This window comes from Aphelocoma coerulescens, unplaced genomic scaffold (assembly GCF_041296385.1).
Source record: "Aphelocoma coerulescens isolate FSJ_1873_10779 unplaced genomic scaffold, UR_Acoe_1.0 HiC_scaffold_581, whole genome shotgun sequence".
Lineage (NCBI taxonomy): Eukaryota > Metazoa > Chordata > Aves > Passeriformes > Corvidae > Aphelocoma > Aphelocoma coerulescens.
The window spans coordinates 19,790-37,513 of NW_027183929.1; the positions used below are offsets into that span (position 1 = coordinate 19,790).

The following is a 17,724-nucleotide window of genomic DNA, read 5'->3' on the forward strand; positions in this document are numbered from 1 at the left end:
GGACAATTTTGTTGCCATTCGGGACAATTTCGGGACAATTTTGGGGCAATTTTGAGACGATTGTGGTGCCATTTTGGTGCAATTCTGGGACAATTTTGGGGCAATTTCGGGACAAGTTTGGGACCATTTTAGGACAATTTTGGGACAATTTTGGGGCAGTTTTGGGATCATATCAGGACAATTCTGGTGCCATTTTGGGATAATTTTGGGATAATTTTGGTACAATTTTGGTGCCATTTTGGTGCAATTTCAGGACAACTTCGGGACAATTGCGGGACAATTTCGGGACAACTTTGGGACCATTTTAGGACAATTTTGGTGCCATTTTGGGACAATTTTAGGGAATTTTCGGCAATTGTGGTACAATTTTGGGGCCATTTTGGTGCAATTTCGGGACAACTTTGGGACGATTTCAGGACAATTTTGGTGCCATTTTGGGACAATTTCAGGACAATTCTGGTGCCATTTGGGACAATTTTGGTGCCATTTTGGGACAATTTCGGGACAATTTTGGTTCCATTTGGGACAATTTTAGGACAACTCAAACCCTTCTAAACCCCAAATCCCTGCGCTTTTGGGGCACCTCGGAGCTGCCCAAAATCCCAAAGATTTCGGGGACCTCCCAAAAATTTGGGAGACCCCTCCCCCTCCCCAAAAACCTCCCCCAAAACCTCCCCCTCCCCCCCCAGCTGTTCCAGATGTTTCCACCTACCAGTACGACGAGACCTCGGGCTACTACTACGACCCCCTCACGGGGCTCTACTACGACCCCCACTCCCAGGTTTGCAATTTGGGGGTCCCCCAAGAGCTCGGGCTGAAATTTGGGGTGAAAAAAGCCAAGTTTGGGGGAAAAAAAAGCCAAATTTGGGGTGAAAAAAAGCCAAGTTTGGGGGAAAAACCGGCGATTTTTCAGCCCTGGAAACGCCGATTTCGAGCCTGGAAGGTTTTTTTGGGGTGAACCCACGGGTTTTGGGGTTTGGGGGTGGTCACTGGGAGGGTTTTGGGGTGTGGGAGGGAGTTTGAGTTTTTTCCAGTCGAATTTTGAGTCGAAAAACGGAATTTTAGGCCCAAAAATGGCAATTTTGGCCTACAAACGATTTTGGGGTAAAACCCCAGATTTAGGGCATTTTTTAGGGTTTGGATCAGGAACTTTTGGGGCACACAGACGAATTTTGGGGTGCAGAAAACATTTCCAACCTTTCCCAGCCAAAATTGGGGGCGAAAACCGGGAATTTTTGGCCCAAAAATGACAATTTTGGACTAGAAACCATTTTGGGGTAAAACTCCGGATTTAGGGCGTTTTTTAGGGTTTGTGTGGCGTCAGTGGAAGCTTTTGGGGTGCAAAACGAAATTTTGAGGTACAGAAAACATTTCCAACCTTTCCCAGCCAAAATTTGGGTCTAAAACCGGGAATTTTAGGCCCAAAAACGGCGATTTCAGCCTAGAAACCATTTTGGGGTAAAACCCTGGGATTTTGGGGTTTTTCTGTCTTTTTTTACGCCATCACCGAGAACTTTTCCCTCCCAACCCCAAACTTTTGGGGCCTTCCAAGACCTCCCCACCTCCTTCAGCCAACTGGGGGACCCCAAACCGCCGGGATTTGAACCCAAAAATCCTCGGGGTTTTTTGGGGTTTTTTTGGGGGAAAAACCGGCGATTTTTTGGCCCTGGAAACGCCGATTTCGAGCCTGGAAGATTTTTTTGGGGTGAAACCCACGGATTTTGGGTTTTGGGGGTGGTCACTGGGAGGTTTTTGGGGTGTGGGAGGGAGTTTGAATTTTTTCCAGTTGAATTTTGAGTCGAAAAACGGAATTTTAGGCCCAAAAATGACAATTTTGGCCTACAAACAATTTTGGGGTAAAACCCCAGATTTAGGGCATTTTTTAGGGTTTGGATCAGGAACTTTTGGGGCACACAGACGAATTTTGGGGTGCAGAAAACATTTCCAACCTTTCCCAGCCAAAATTGGGGGCGAAAACCGGGAATTTTTGGCCCAAAAATGACAATTTTGGACTAGAAACCATTTTGGGGTAAAACTCCGGATTTAGGGCGTTTTTTAGGGTTTGTGTGGCGTCAGTGGAAGCTTTTGGGGTGGAAAACAAAATTTGGAGGTACAGAAAACATTTCCAACCTTTCCCAGCCAAAATTTGGGTCTAAAACCGGGAATTTTAGGCCCAAAAACGGCGATTTCAGCCTAGAAACCATTTTGGGGTAAAACCCTGGGATTTTGGGGTTTTTCTCTCTTATTTTACGCCCATCACCGAGAACTTTTCCCTCCCAACCCCAAACTTTTGGGGCCTTCCAAGCCCTCCCCACCTCCATCAGCCAACTGGGGGACCCCAAACCGCTGGGATTTGAACCCAAAAATCCTTGGGGGTTTTTTGGGGTTTTTTGGGGGGAAAAAACCGGCGATTTTTTGGCCCTGGAAACGCCGATTTCGAGCCTGGAAGATTTTTTTGGGGTGAACCCACGGGTTTTGGGGTTTGGGGGTGGTCACTGGGAGGTTTTTGGGGTGTGGGAGGGAGTTTGAGTTTTTTCCAGTCGAATTTTGAGTTGAAAAATTGAATTTTAGGCCCAAAAATGACAATTTTGGCTTAGAAACCATTTTGGGGTAAAACTCCGGGATTTAGGGCATTTTTTAGGGTTTGGATCAGGAACTTTTGGGGCACAGAGACAAATTTTGGGGTGCCGAAAACATTTCCAACCTTTCCCAGCCAAAATTGGGGGCGAAAACCGGGAATTTTTGGCCCAAAAATGACAATTTTGGACTAGAAACCATTTTGGGGTAAAACTCCGGATTTAGGGCGTTTTTTAGGGTTTGTGTGGCGTCAGTGGAAGCTTTTGGGGTGGAAAACAAAGTTTTGAGGTACAGAAAACATTTCCAACCTTTCCCAGCCAAAATTTGGGTCTAAAACCGGGAATTTTAGGCCCAAAAACGGCGATTTCAGCCTAGAAACCATTTTGGGGTAAAACCCCGGGATTTTGGGGTTTTTCTGTCTTTTTTTACGCCATCACCGAGAACTTTTCCCTCCCAACCCCAAACTTTTGGGGCCTTCCAAGACCTCCCCACCTCCATCAGCCAACTTGGGGGACCCCAAACCGCCGGGATTTGAACCCAAAAATCCTCGGGGGTTTTTTTGGGGTTTTTTTGGGGGAAAAACCGGCGATTTTTTTGGCCCTGGAAACGCCGGTTTCGAGCCTGGAAGATTTTTTTTGGGGTGATCCCACGGGTTTTGGGGTTTGGGGGTGGTCACTGGGAGGGTTTTGGGGTGTGGGAGGGAGTTTGAATTTTTTCCAGTCGAATTTTGAGTCGAAAAACGGAATTTTAGGCCCAAAAATGACCATTTTGGCTTAGAAACCATTTTGGGGTAAAACTCCAGGATTTAGGGCATTTTTTAGGGTTTGGAGCAGGAACTTTTGGGGCACACAGACGAATTTTGGGGTGCAGAAAACATTTCCAACCTTTCCCAGCCAAAATTGGGGGCGAAAACCGGGAATTTTTGGCCCAAAAATGACAATTTTGGACTAGAAACCATTTTGGGGTAAAACTCCGGATTTAGGGCGTTTTTTAGGGTTTGTGTGGCGTCAGTGGAAGCTTTTGGGGTGGAAAACAAAGTTTTGAGGTACAGAAAACATTTCCAACCTTTCCCAGCCAAAATTTGGGTCTAAAACCGGGAATTTTAGGCCCAAAAACGGCGATTTCAGCTAGAAACCATTTTGGGGGTAAAACCCCGGGATTTTGGGGTTTTTCTGTCTTTTTTTACGCCATCACCGAGAACTTTTCCCTCCCAACCCCAAACTTTGGGGCCTTCCAAGACCTCCCCACCTCCTTCAGCCAACTGGGGGACCCCAAACCGCCGGGATTTGAACCCAAAAATCCTCGGGGTTTTTTGGGGTTTTTTGGGGAAAAACCGGCGATTTTTTGGCCCTGGAAACGCCGATTTCGAGCCTGGAAGATTTTTTTGGGGTGAAACCCACGGATTTTGGGTTTTGGGGGTGGTCACTGGGAGGGTTTTGGGGTGTGGGAGGGAGTTTGAATTTTTTCCAGTTGAATTTTGAGTCGAAAAACGGAATTTTAGGCCCAAAAATGGCAATTTGGCCTACAAACGATTTTGGGGTAAAACCCCAGATTTAGGGCATTTTTTAGGGTTTGGATCAGGAACTTTTGGGGCACAGAGACAAATTTTGGGGTGCAGAAAACATTTCCAACCTTTCCCAGCCAAAATTGGGGGCGAAGAAACGGGGAATTTTTGGCCCAAAAATGACAATTTTGGACTAGAAACCATTTTGGGGTAAAACTCCGGATTTAGGGCGTTTTTTAGGGTTTGTGTGGCATCAGTGGAAGCTTTTGGGGTGGAAAACAAAGTTTTGAGGTACAGAAAACATTTCCAACCTTTCCCAGCCAAAATTTGGGTCTAAAACCGGGAATTTTAGGCCCAAAAACGGCGATTTCAGCCTAGAAACCATTTTGGGGTAAAACCCTGGGATTTTGGGGTTTTTCTCTCTTATTTTACGCCATCACCGAGAACTTTTCCCTCCCAACCCCAAACTTTTGGGCTGTTCCAAGACCTCCCCACCTCCATCAGCCAACTGGGGGACCCCAAACCGCCGGGATTTGAACCCAAAAATCCTCGGGGTTTTTTTTTTTTTTTTTTTTTTTTGGGGTAAAAACGGGCGATTTTGGGGTTTTTTTTGGGGGTTTTTCAGTATTATTACGACGCGGGGGCGGGGCAGTACCTGTACTGGGACGGGGACAGACGGACCTACGTGGCCGCCCCCCCCCGCTGAGCCCCCCCCGGGACCCCCCGGGACCCCCGGGACCCCCAAAGAGCCCAAGGACAAAAAGGAGAAGCACAAAACCAAAACGGCCCAGCAGGTGGGGGAGGGGCGGGGGTGGGGGAGGGGAATGGGGGGAGGGGGGGTCAGAAACGGGGGCGGTCAAGAATGGGGGAGGGGGGGGTCAGAAATTGGGGGGAGGGGTCGGAAATTGGGGAGGGGGGGCTAAAAATGGGGGAGGGGGGAGAAATGGGGAGAGGGGGGCTAAAAATGGGGGGGAGGGGCAGAAAATGGGGGGGAGGGGCCTGAAATGGGGGAGGGGGAGTCAGAATTGGGGGGGGTCAAAAATGGGGGAGGGGGGCAAAAAATTGGGGGGGAGGGGTCGGAAATTGGGGAGGGGGGCTAGAAATGGGGGGAGGGGCAAAAAATGGGGGGGAGGGGCCTGAAATGGGGGAGGGGGGGTCAGAATTGGGGGGGGTCAAAAATGGGGGAGGGGGGCAAAAAATTGGGGGGGGAGGGGTCCAAAAATGGGGGCCAAAATTGGGGGAGGGGCGGGAAAATTGGGGGTGGTCAAAAATGGGGGAGGGGGGGTCAGAAATTGGGGGGGAGGGGGAAAAATTGGGGAGGGGGGGCTAAAAATGGGGGAGGGGGAGAAATGGGAGAGGGGGGCTAAAAATGGGGGGGAGGGGCAGAAAATGGGGGGGAGGGGCCTGAAATGGGGGAGGGGGGGTCAGAATTGGGGGGGGTCAAAAATGGGGGAGGGGAGCAAAAAACTGGGGGGAGAGGGGTCCAAAAATGGGGGCCAAAATTGGGGGAGGGGCAGGAAAATTGAGGGTGGTCAAAAATGGGGGAGGGGGGGGTCAGAAATTGGGGGGGAGGGGGAAAAATTGGGGAGGGGGGGCTAAAAATGGGGGAGGGGCCGAAAATGGGGGGGGAGGGGGGGGCGAGAAGTTGGGGGGGAGGGGTCGGAAATTGGGGAGGGGGGGCTAAAAATGGGGGGGGAGGGGTCAGAATTGGGGGGGGTCAAAAATGGGGGAGGGGGGCAAAGAATTGGGGGAGGGGGGGCTAAAAATGAAAGAGGGGGGGTCCAAAAATGGGGGGGAGGGGAAAATGGGGGAGGGGGGGCCAGAAATGGGGGGTGGTCAAGAAATGGGGGAGGGGGGCAAAAAATTGGGGGGGAGGGGTCGGAAATTGGGGAGGGGGGGCTAAAAATGGGGGAGGGGCCAAAAATGGGGGGGGGGGCAAAAAATTGGGGGGGAGGGGTCCAAAAATGAGGGGAGGGGGGGCTAAAACTGGGGAGGGGGAGTCAGAAATTGAGGGGGGAGGGGGAAAATGGGGGCGGGGGCTAAAAATGGGGGGGAGGGGTCAGAATGGGGGGAGGGGCCTGAAATGGGGGAGGGGGGTCAGAATTGGGGGGGAGGGGGAAAATGGGGGAGGGGGGCAAAAAATTGGGGGGGGAGGGGTCCAAAAATGGGGGCCAAAATTGGGGGAGGGGCGGGAAATTGGGGGTGGTCAGAAATGGGGGAGGGGGGGGCTAAAAATAGGGGGGGATGGGCAAAAATTGGGGAGGGGGGGCTAAAAATGGGGGCCAAAATTGGGGGGGAGGGGGAATCCCCCCAAAATCCCCCCAAAATCCCCCCAACTCCCCCCATTTCTCCCCTCCCCGGCTGCTTTGGGGGGCTCTGGGTGCTCCCAGGGGTCTCTGGGTGCTCCTGGGGGGTCTCTGGGCTCCCTTGGGTGCCCCCCAGCCCCCCCCGTGCCCCCCCAGATCGCCAAGGACAGTCCCTGGAACCCCCCAAGCCCCCCCAAACCCCCCCCATTTCTCCCCTCCCCGGCTGCTTTGGGGGGCTCCGGGTGCTCCCAGGAGCCTGGGGGTGCTCTGGGTGCTCCTGGGGGTGCTCTGGGTGCTCCTGGGGGTCTCTGGGTGTTCCTGGGGGGTCTCTGGGCTCCCTTGGGTGTCCCCCCAGATCGCCAAGGACAGTCCCTGGAACCCCCCAAAATCCCCCCAACCCCCCCCATTTCTCCCCTCCCCGGCTGCTTTGGGGGGCTCTGGAGGGTCTGGGCGTTCTCTGGGTGCTCTGGGTGCTCCTGGGGGTGCTCTGGGTGTTCCTGGGGGGTCTCTGGGTGTTCCTGGGGGGTCTCTGGGCTCCCTTGGGTGCCCCCCCGGTGCCCCCCGTGCCCCCCCAGATCACCAAGGACAGTCCCTGTGCCCCCCCAAACCCCCCATTTTTCCCCTCCCCGGCTGCTTTGGGGGGCTCTGGGTGCTCCCAGGAGCCTGGGGGTGCTCTGGGTGCTCCTGGGGGGTCTCTGGGTGCTGCTGGGGGGTCTCTAGGCTCCCTTGGGTGCCCCCCGTGCCCCCCCAGATCACCAAGGACAGTCCCTGGAACCCCCCAAGCCCCCCCAAACACCCCCATTTCTCCCCTCCCCGGCTGCTTTGGGGGGCTCTGGAGGGTCTGGGCGTTCTCTGGGTGCTCTTGGGGGTCTCTGGGGGTCTCTGGGTTCCCTTGGGTGCCCCCCCAGACCCCCAGCCCCCCCGTGCCCCCCCAGATCGCCAAGGACATGGAGCGCTGGGCGCGGAGCCTGAACAAGCAGCGCGAGAGCGGCCGCAGCGCGGGGCCCCCCCCGGCCCCCCGGGAGGACGAGCGGCGCGAGGCGGCGGCAGCTGACGCTGGCTACGCCATCCTGGAGAAAAAAGTGGGGGTTGGGGGTGATTTTGGGGGGTCACAGGGGTTTGGGGGCGGTTTTGGGGGAGTTTGAGGGGGTTTTGGGGGTGCTTTGGGGGTTTTTGGGGAGTTTGGGTGGCGGTGGCCGATGCTGGCTGCGCCATCCTGGAGAAAAAGGTGGGGTCTGGGGGGGTCTGGGGGCGATTTTTGGGGGGTTTGGGGGCAGTTTTGGGGGGTCAGAGGGGTTTTTGGGGGGTTTGGGGGGCAGTTTTGGGAGGTCTGGGGGGTTTGGGGGGGTTTTGGGGGGGTTTTGGGGGAGTTTGGGTGGCGGTGGCCGATGCTGGCTGCGCCATCCTGGAGAAAAAGGTGGGGTTTGGGGGGGGTTTGGGGGTGATTTTGGGGGGTTTGGGGGCAGTTTTGGGGGGCCCTGGGGGGTTTGGGGGGGTTTTGGGGGAGTTTGGGTGGCGGCGGCCGATGCTGGTACGCCATTCTGGAGAAAAAAGTGGGGTCTGGGTGGGTCTGGGGGCGACTTTTGGGGGCTTGGGGGCAGTTTTAGGGGGTCTGGGGGGGTTTGGAGGGGTTTTGGGGGGTCAGCGGGGTTTTGGGGGGGCTTTGGGGGGGTTTTGGGGGTGCTTTGGGGGTTTTTGGGGAGTTTGGGTGGTGGTGGCTGATGCTGGTTGCACCATCGTGGAGAAAAAGGTGGGGTCTGGGGGGGTCTGGGGGTGATTTTGGGGGGTTTGGGGGCAGTTTTGGGGGAATTTTGGGGGTATTTGGGGAGTTCGAGTGGCAGTGGCTGATGCCAGTTACGCCATCCTGGAGAAAAAGGTGGGGTTTGGGGGGGTTTAGGGGTGATTTTGGGGGGTCAGAGGGGTTTTGGGGGGTCACAGGGGTTTTGGGGGGGTTTTGGGGGTGCTTTGGGGGTTTTGGGGGAGTTTGGGTGGCGGTGGCTGACGCTGGCTACGCCATCCTGGAGAAAAAAGTGGGGTTTGGGGGTGATTTTGGGGGGGTCACAGGGGTTTTGGGGGCGATTTTTGGGGGGGTCAGAGGGGTTTTGGGGGTTTAGGAGTAGTTTGGGGGGGTTTGAGAGGGGGTCGGAGGGGTTTTGGGGGTGTTTTGGGGGGGTTTGAGGGGGTTTTGGGGGTGCTTTGGGGGTTTTGGGGAGTTTGGGTGGCGGCAGCTGATGCCAGTTATACCATCCTGGAAAAAAGGTGGGGTTTGGGGGCTCTGGGGGCGATTTTTGGGGGGTTTGGGGCAGTTTTGGGGGGTCTGGGGGGGTTTGGAGGGGTTTTGGGGGTCAGCGGGGTTTTGGGGGCGGTTTTGGGGGCGGTCGGGGGGCGATTTTTGGGGGGTTTTGGGCAGTTTTAGGGGGTCAGAGGAGTTTTGGGGGAGTTTGGGGGGGGTCTGGGGAGGTTTGGAGGGGTTTGGGGGGGTCAGCGGGGGTTTGGGGGCGGTTTTGGGGGGTTTTGGGGGGATTTTGGGGAGTTTGGGTGGCGGTGGCTGATGCTGGCTGCGCCATCCTGGAGAAAAAAGTGGGGTTTGGGGGTGATTTTGGGGGATCTGGGGGGTTTTGGGGGGAGTTGGGGGGGGGTTGGGGGTTTGGAGGCCTTTGGGGGTGATTTTGGGGGGGCTTTGGGGCGTTTTTGGGGGATTTCGGGGATTTGAGGGGATTTTTGGGGAGCTCGGGTGGCGGCGGCCGACACCGGCTGCGCCATCCTGGAGAAAAAAGGTGGGGGATGGGGGGGGTTGGGATGTTTTGGGGGGGTTTGAGGGGGGGTTCAGAGGGGTTTTGGGGGGGTTTTGGGGGAGTTTTGGGGGCAGTTTTGAGGAGTCTGGGGGGTTTTGGGGTGGTTTGGGGGGGTTTTGGGGGAGTTTGGCCGGCGCCGGCCGATGCCGGCTGCACCATCCTGGAGAAAAAGGTGGGGTTTGGGGGTGATTTTGGGGGGTCTGGGGGGTTTTGGGGGGAGTTTGGGGGGGGTCAGAGGGGTTTTGGGGGTTTTTTTGGGGGGGTTGGGGGAAGTTTCGGGGGGGTCAGAGGGGTTTTGTGGGTTTAGGGGAAGTTTTGGGTGTGGTTTTGGGGGTTGAGGGGGTTTTGGGGGGGCTTCATTTCGTTCAGAAGAGACTGAAGAATTTATGGGGGGTTCTGGAGGGGGATTTGGGGGTGTCAGAGGGGTTTGGGGGTGGTTTTGGGGGGGTTTGAGGGGGTTTTGGGGAGGTTTAATTTCATTTAGAAGAGGCTGAAGAATTTATGGGGGATTTGGGGGGGCTTTGGGGGGTTTTGGGGGGGTTTTGAGGGGTTTGGGGGCGGTTTTGGGGGGATTTAGGGGGTTTTGGGGGGGTTTGGAGGAGTCTGGGGGGGGCTTAGGGGGTGTTTGGGGGGGGTCTGTGTTTATTGGGGGGGGGTTTGGGCACTTCGATGTTTTTGGGGCCCCTCTGGGAGGCTCTGGGGGGGTTTTTTGGGGGGGGTTCAGGGTGAATTTGGGGGGCTTTGGTGGCTTTTGGGAGCTCTTTGGGGCTTCTGAGGCTCTGGGGATGTGGGTGGGGGGACATTGGGGATTTTGGGGACCCCTTTTGACCCCCCCCTGACCCCCCCCCCAGGGCGCTTTGGCCGAGCGGCAGCACCTCCCCCTGAGCTGCCCCCGGCTGGGGGGGCGACGAGCGCCTGGTGAGACCCCCCCCAAAATACCCCTGAGACCCCCTAAACCCCCCAAAATAACCCTGAGAACCCCTAAAACCTCCTGAAACCCCCCCAAAATACCCTGAGACCCCCTGAAACCCCCCCAAAATACCCCTGAGACCCCCCAAAATACCCCTGAGACCCCCTGAAACCCCCCCAAAGTAACCCTGAGAACCCCTAAACCCCCCAAAATACCCCCGAGACCCCCTGAAACCCCCCCAAAATACCCCTGAGACCCCCTAAACCCCCCCAAAATACCCCTGAGACCCCCAAAATACCCCTGAGACCCCCTAAACCCCCCCAAAATAACCCTGAGACCCCCTAAACCCCCCAAAATACCCCTGAGACCCCCTAAAACCTCGTGAAACCCCCCAAAATACCCCTGAGACCCCCTAAAACCCCCCAAAATAACCCTGAGACCCCCTAAACCCCCCCAAAATACCCCTGAGACCACCTAAACCCCCCAAAATACCCCTGAGACCCCCAAAATACCCCTGAGACCCCCTAAAACCCCCCAAAATAACCCTGAGACCCCCAAAATACCCCTGAGACCCCTAAACCCCCCCAAAATAACCCTGAGACCCCCTAAACCCCCCAAAATACCCCTGAGACCCCCTGAAACCCCCCCAAAAATACCCCTGAGACCCCCTAAACCCCCCAAAATACCCCTGAGACCCCCTGAAACCCCCCCAAAATACCCCTGAGACCCCCTAAACCCCCCAAAATAACCCTGAGACCCCCTAAACCCCCCAAAAATACCCCTGAGACCCCCAAAATACCCCTGAGACCCCCTAAAACCTCGTGAAACCCCCCAAAATAGCCCTGAGACCCCCTAAAACCCCCCAAAATAACCCTGAGACCCCCTAAACCCCCCCAAAATAACCCTGAGACCCCCTAAACCCCCCAAAATACCCCTGAGACCCCCTGAAACCCCCCAAAATAACCCTGAGACCCCCTGAAACCCCCCCAAAATAACCCTGAGACCCCCTGAAACCCCCCAAAATACCCCTGAGACCCCCTAAAACCTCGTGAAACCCCCCAAAATAGCCCTGAGACCCCCTAAACCCCCCCAAAATACCCCTGAGACCCCCTGAAACCCCCCAAAATACCCCTGAGACCCCCTAAACCCCCCCCAAAATACCCCTGAGACCCCCTGAAACCCCCCCAAAATAACTTTGAGACCCCCTGAAACCCCCAAAATAACCCTGAGACCCCCTGAAACCCCCCCAAAATAACCCTGAGACCCCCGAAAGTACCCTGAGACCCCCTGAAGCCCCACAAAATAACCCTGAGACCCCCCGAAATACCCCTGCGACCCCCTAAAACCTCCTGAAACCCCCCAAAATAACCCTGAGACCCCTGAAATACCCCTGAGACTCTCTAAAATCCTCCTGAAACCCCCCCAAAATGCTCCTGAGACCCCCCAAAACCCCCCTCAAACCCCCCCTGGCCCCCTTGAACCCCCCCAAAACCCACTGAGACCCCCCTTTTATCCCCCTCAAACCTCCCCTGACCCCCCTTTATCCCCCCAAAACCCCCTCAAACCCCCTTTTATCCCCCAAAACCTGCTGAGACCCCCCAAAACCCCCTCAAACCCCCCCTGACCCCCTTTTATCCCCCTCAAACCCCCCCTGACCCCCCTCTATCCCCCCAAAACCCCCTCAAACCCCCCCTGACCCCCTTTTATCCCCCTCAAATTCCCCCTGACCCCCTTTTTGTCCCCCTCAAACCCCCTTGAACCCCCCAAAACCTGCTAAGACACCCCCAAAACCCCCTCAAACCCACCCCGAGCCCCTTTTATCCCTCTCAAACCCCCCCTGACCCCCTTGAACCCCCCCAAAACCCGCTGAGACCCCCAAAACCCCCTCAAACCCCCCCGACCCCCCTCTATCCCCCCAAAAAAACCCCTCAAACCCCCTTTTATCTCCCCAAAAACTTCCCTCAAACCCCCCCCGACCCCCTTTTATCCCACTCAAACCCCTCCTGACTCCCTTGAACCCCCCCAAAACCCGCTGAAACCCCCCCCAACCCCCTCTATCCCCCCAAAAACCCCCTCAAACCCCCTTTTATCCCCCCAAAACCCCTCTCAACCCCCCCGACCCCCTTTTATCCCCCGTCAAACCCCCCAAAACCCCCTCAACCCCCCCTCTGACCCCCTTTTATCCCCCTCAAACCCCCCCGACCCCCTTGAACCCCCCCAAAACCCCCTCAAACCCCCCGACGCCCTTTTATCCCCCTCAAACCCCCCCTGACCCCCTTGAACCCCCTCAAAACCCACTGAGACCCCCCCAAAACCCCCTCAAACCCCCCCCGACCCCCTTTTATCCCCCTCAAACCCCTCCTGACCCCCTTCTTTCCCCCCCCAGAGCCCCCCCCGGGGGCTGGTGGCCGCCTACAGCGGGGAGAGCGAGAGCGAGGAGGAGGGGGAGCGCGGGGGGGCCCCGGGGGGGGGTCCCCGAGGAGCCGCTGACGGACTGGGCCAAGCTGGCGTGTCTGCTGTGCCGGAGGCAATTCCCCAGCAGGGGAGGCCCTGCTGCGGCACCAGCAGCTCTCGGGGCTGCACAAGGTACCTCGAAACCACCCCAAAAAGACCCCAAAAACCATCCCAAAACCGTCCCAGAAACACCCCAAAAACACCCCAAAAAACCATCCCAAAACCGTCCCAGAAACGCCCAAAAAACACGCCAGAAACACCCCAAAAACACCCCAAAAACACCCAAAAAACCATCCCAAAACCGTCCCAGAAACGCCCAAAAAACGCGCCAAAAACACCCCAAAAACACCCCAAAAACCATCCCAAAACTGTCCCAGAAACACCCCAAAAACACCCAAAAAACCATCCCAAAATCATACCAGAAACACCCCAAAAACGCGCCATAAAACCATCCCAAAACCGTCCCAGAAACACCCAAAAAACGCGCCAGAAACACCCCAAAAAACCATCCCAAAAACACCCAAAAAAACCATCCCAAAACCATCCCAGAAACACCCAAAAAACGCGCCAGAAACACCCCAAAAACACCCCAAAAACCATCCCAAAACCATCCCAAAAACACCCCAAAAACACCCCAAAAAACCATCCCAAAACTGTCCCAGAAACACCCAAAAAACGCGCCAGAAACACCCCAAAAACACCCAAAAAAACATCCCAAAACCATCCCAGAAACACCCCAAAAACCATCCCAAAAACACCCAAAAAACCATCCCAAAATCATACCAGAAACACCCCAAAAACGCGCCATAAAACCATCCCAAAACCATCCCAGAAACACCCAAAAAACACGCCAGAAACACCCCAAAAAAACATCCCAAAAACACCCAAAAAACCATCCCAAAACCATCTCAGAAACACCCAAAAAACGCGCCAGAAACACCCCAAAACCATCCCAAAAACACCCCAAAAAACACACCAAAAAACACGCCAAAAACCACCTGAAAACCACCCCAAAACCATCCCCAAAAACCCCCCAAAAACGCCACAAAAACGCCACAAAACCACCCCAAAACCATCCCAAAAACATCCTGAAAACCATCGCAAAACCACCCCCCAAAAACACCCCAAAAACACCCCAAAAACCATCCCAGAAACACCCAAAAAACGCGCCAAAAACACACAAAAAACACCCCAAAACCACGCCAAAAACTACCTCAAAACCACCCCAAAAACGCCCCAAAAAACACACCAAAAAACACGCCAAAAACCACCTGAAAACCTCCCCAAAAACACCCCCAAAACCATCCCAAAAACACCCCAAAAACGCCCCAAAAACATCCCAAAAACATCCTGAAAACCATCGCAAAACCACCCCCAAAACCTCCCCAAAAACACCCCCAAAACCTCCCCAAAAACACCCCCAAAACCACCCCAAAACACCCCAAAAACCATCCCAGAAACACCCCAAAAACACACAAAAAATACCCAAAAAACACGCCAAAAACCACCTCAAAATCATCCCAAAACAGTCCCCAAAACAGTCCCCAAAACCACCCCCAAAAACACCCCCAAAACCATCCCAAAACCATCCTGAAAACCATCCCAAAACCACCCCAAACCACCCCAAAAACACCCCTAAACCAGCCCCAAAACCATCCCAAAACCACCCCAAACCACCCCCAAAACCACCCCAAAAACGCCCCAAAAACCATCCCAAAAATGCCCAAAAACCATCCCAAAAACGCCCCAAAAACCATCCCAAAAATGCCCCAAAAACCATCCCAAAAACCCCCAAAAACCATCCCAAAAAACACCCAAAAAACGCGCCAAAAACTACCTCAAAACCACCAAAAAACACCCCCAAACGCATCCCGAAACCATCCTGAAAACCATCCCAAAAACGCCCCAAAAACACACCAAAAACCACCCCAAAACCACCCAAAACCACCCCCAAAATACCCAAAAAACCATCCCAAAAACACGCAAAAAACACACCAAAAACTACCTCAAAACCACACCAAAACCACCCCCAAAAACACCCCAAAAACACCCCAAAACCACCCCCAAAACCACACCAAAAACGCCCCAAAACCACCCCAAAAATACCCCAAAAACCATCCCAAAACCACCAAAAAAACACCCCCAAAACCACCCCAAACCACCCCCAAAACCATCCCAAAAACCATCCCAAAACTCAGCCCCCAAACGATCCCAAACCACCCCAAAAAAAAAAACCCCAAATAACCCCAAACCACCCCCAAAAAAAACCCCAAAAAACCCTAAATCACCCCCAAAAAAAAACCCAAAAAAACCCAAAATCACCCCAAAAAACCCCAAAATTACCCCAAAAAAAAAACCCAAAAAAACCCAGAAGAACCCCCAAAAAAAACCCCCAAAAAACCGAAATCACCCCAAAAACCCCGAACAAACCCAAAATCACCCAAAAAAAACCCCCAAAAATACCCAAAAACCCCTAAAATCACCCCAAAACCTCCCCGAACATCGGGGACCCACTGGGACCTTGGGGGGGGAGGGGGTGGGGGGGGGTTTGGGGTGACCCCAGCCCCTCCCCCCCCCGGGATTTTGGGGTCCCCCAAACCCGGGGGGTCCCCCAAAGGGCCCCTCCCCACCCCGGGGGTGTCACCCCAATGGCCCCTCCCCCACCCAACCCCGGGGGTCACCCCAATGACCCCTCCCCCCTCCCCCACCCCGGGGGGGTCACCCCAATGGCCCCTCCCCCACCCCGGGGTCCCCCAAATGGCCCCTCCCCCACCCGGGGGGGTCACCCCAATGGCCCCTCCCCCCTCTCCCCTTCCCCCTCCCCCACCCCAAACCTGGGGGGGGGTCACCCCAATGGCCCCTCCCCCTCTCCCCTCCCCCCCCCCAGCAAAACCTGGAGCTGCAGCGCCGGAGCCACCTGGGCCCCCCCGAGGGAGGCGAGAGAGGGGACAGCGAGGTGAGGGGGCACCCAGGGGTGAGGGGACAGCGAGGTGAGGGGCACCCAGGGGTGAGGGGGCACCCAGGGGTGAGGGGACAGCGAGGTGAGGGGCACCCAGGGGGCACCCAGGGGTGAGGGGGCACCCAGGGGTGAGGGGACAGCGAGGTGAGGGGCACCCAGGGGTGAGGGGACACCCAGGGACACCCAGGGGTGAGGGGACAGCGAGGTGAGGGGGCACCCAGGGGTGAGGGGGCACCCAGGGGTGAGGGGGCACCCGGGGGTGAGGGGGCACCCAGGGGGCACCCAGGGGTGAGGGGACACCCAGGGGTGAGGGGACAGCGAGGTGAGGGGGCACCCAGGGGTGAGGGGGCACCCAGGGGTGAGGGGGCACCCAGGGACACCCAGGGGTGAGGGGACACCCAGGGACACCCAGGGGTGAGGGGACAGCGAGGTGAGGGGGCACCCAGGGGTGAGGGGACACCCAGGGACACCCAGGGGTGAGGGGACACCCAGGGGTGACGGGGCACCCAGGGGTGAGGGGGCACCCAGGGACACCCAGGGGTGAGGGGACAGCAAGGTGAGGGGGCACCCAGGGGACATTGGGGACACCCAGGGGCACACAGGGGACACCCAGGGGACACCCAGGGGTGAGGGCACATTGGGGACACCCAGGGGACATTGAGGACAGCGGGGACACCCAGGGACACCCGAGGACACCCAGGGGACACCCAGGGGACACCCAGGGACACCCGAGGACACCCAGGGGACACCCAGGGGACACCCAGGGGCACCCAGGGGACACCCAGGGACACCCAGGGGTGAGGGGACACCCAGGGCACACCCAGGGGACACCCAGGGGCACCCAGGGGACACCCAGGGATACCCAGGGGACACCCAGGGGGACACCCAGGGGACACCCAGGGGTGAGGGGACACCCAGGGGTGAGGGGGCACCCAGGGGACACCCAGGGGACAGTGGGGACACCCAGGGGACACCCAGGGGACACCCAGGGATGAGGGGACACCCAGGGCACACCCAGGGGCACCCAGGGGACACCCAGGGCACACCCAGGGGCACCCAGGGGTGAGGGGGCACCCAGGGACACCCAGGGGACACCCAGGGGACAGTGGGGACACCCAGGGGACACCCAGGGGACACCCAGGGACACCCAGGGGACATTGAGGACACCCAGGGACACCCAGGGGACACCCAGGGGTGAGGGGGCACCCAGGGACACCCAGGGGACAGTGGGGACACCCAGGGGACACCCAGGGGCACCCAGGGGCACCCAGGGGACACCCAGGGGACACCCAGGGACACCCAGGGACACCCAGGGGTGAGGGGACACCCAGGGACACCCAGGGGACACCCAGGGACACCCAGGGACACCCAGGGGACACCCAGGGGACACCCAGGGGCACCCAGGGGACACCCAGGGACACCCAGGGGTGAGGGGGCACCCAGGGGACACCCAGGGGACACCCAGGGGACACCCAGGGGACACCCAGGGACACCCAGGGACACCCAGGGGACACCCAGGGGACATCCAGGGGACAGTGGGGACACCCAGGGGCACCCAGGGGTGAGGGGGCACCCAGGGGACACCCAGGGGACACCCAGGGGACACCCAGGGGACATCCAGGGGTGAGGGGACACCCAGGGGACACCCAGGGGCACCCAGGGGACACCCAAGGGTGGGGTGGGGGGGCAGGGATGGCACAGCCTGGAGGGGACATTTATGGGGTGGGGGGAGGGGGAGGGGGTGCCAGTGCAGCCATGGGGTGGGGGAGGGGCTGGGGGGGGGTCCCTAGGGGGGGGGTCCCTGGGCCGGGGGGCACCCATGGGTCCCTCCCCTCCCCTCCCCCCCCCAGATGAAGTACCGGGACCCGCGCCGCCGAGCGCCGCGAGAAGCAGGGGGGGCCCGACCCCCCCGAACCCAAACGGCGCAAATTTGGGGGACCCCCCGCGACCCCCGGGTGAGCACCCCAAAAATGAGGGGGGAGGGGATATGGGGGGGACCCCAAAAAAGGGTTCTGGGACTCCAAAAATGGGGGAGGGGGGGAAATATGGGGGACCCCAAAAAGAGGAAGGGGGGGAAATATGGGGGGACCCCAAAAAAGGGGTGCTGGGACCCCAAAAATGGGGGGGGGGGGGGAAATATGGGGGGGGACTCCAAAAAAGGGGAGGAGAGAAATATGGGGGGACCCCAAAAAAGGGGGGAGAAATATGGGGAGGACCCC

At 57.3% G+C, this 17,724-nt stretch overlaps 1 protein-coding gene across 1 annotated transcript in view; it reads left to right on the forward strand.

Annotated features, from left to right (window-relative positions):
• Positions 1 to 17,460, forward strand: part of LOC138101959 (RNA-binding protein 10-like) — a gene marked incomplete at its 3' end in the record, with an annotated part of 36,510 nt that extends 19,050 nt beyond the window's left edge. Inside the window, 11 exon segments of the mRNA XM_068999702.1 lie at positions 690 to 781; positions 4,707 to 4,769; positions 4,771 to 4,875; positions 7,323 to 7,469; positions 10,034 to 10,093; positions 12,479 to 12,556; positions 12,558 to 12,635; positions 12,637 to 12,678; positions 15,434 to 15,502; positions 17,356 to 17,370; positions 17,372 to 17,460. Coding sequence (XP_068855803.1) covers positions 690 to 781; positions 4,707 to 4,769; positions 4,771 to 4,875; positions 7,323 to 7,469; positions 10,034 to 10,093; positions 12,479 to 12,556; positions 12,558 to 12,635; positions 12,637 to 12,678; positions 15,434 to 15,502; positions 17,356 to 17,370; positions 17,372 to 17,460 — 838 coding nt within the window.
• Positions 17,461 to 17,724: the final 264 nt, after the last annotated feature.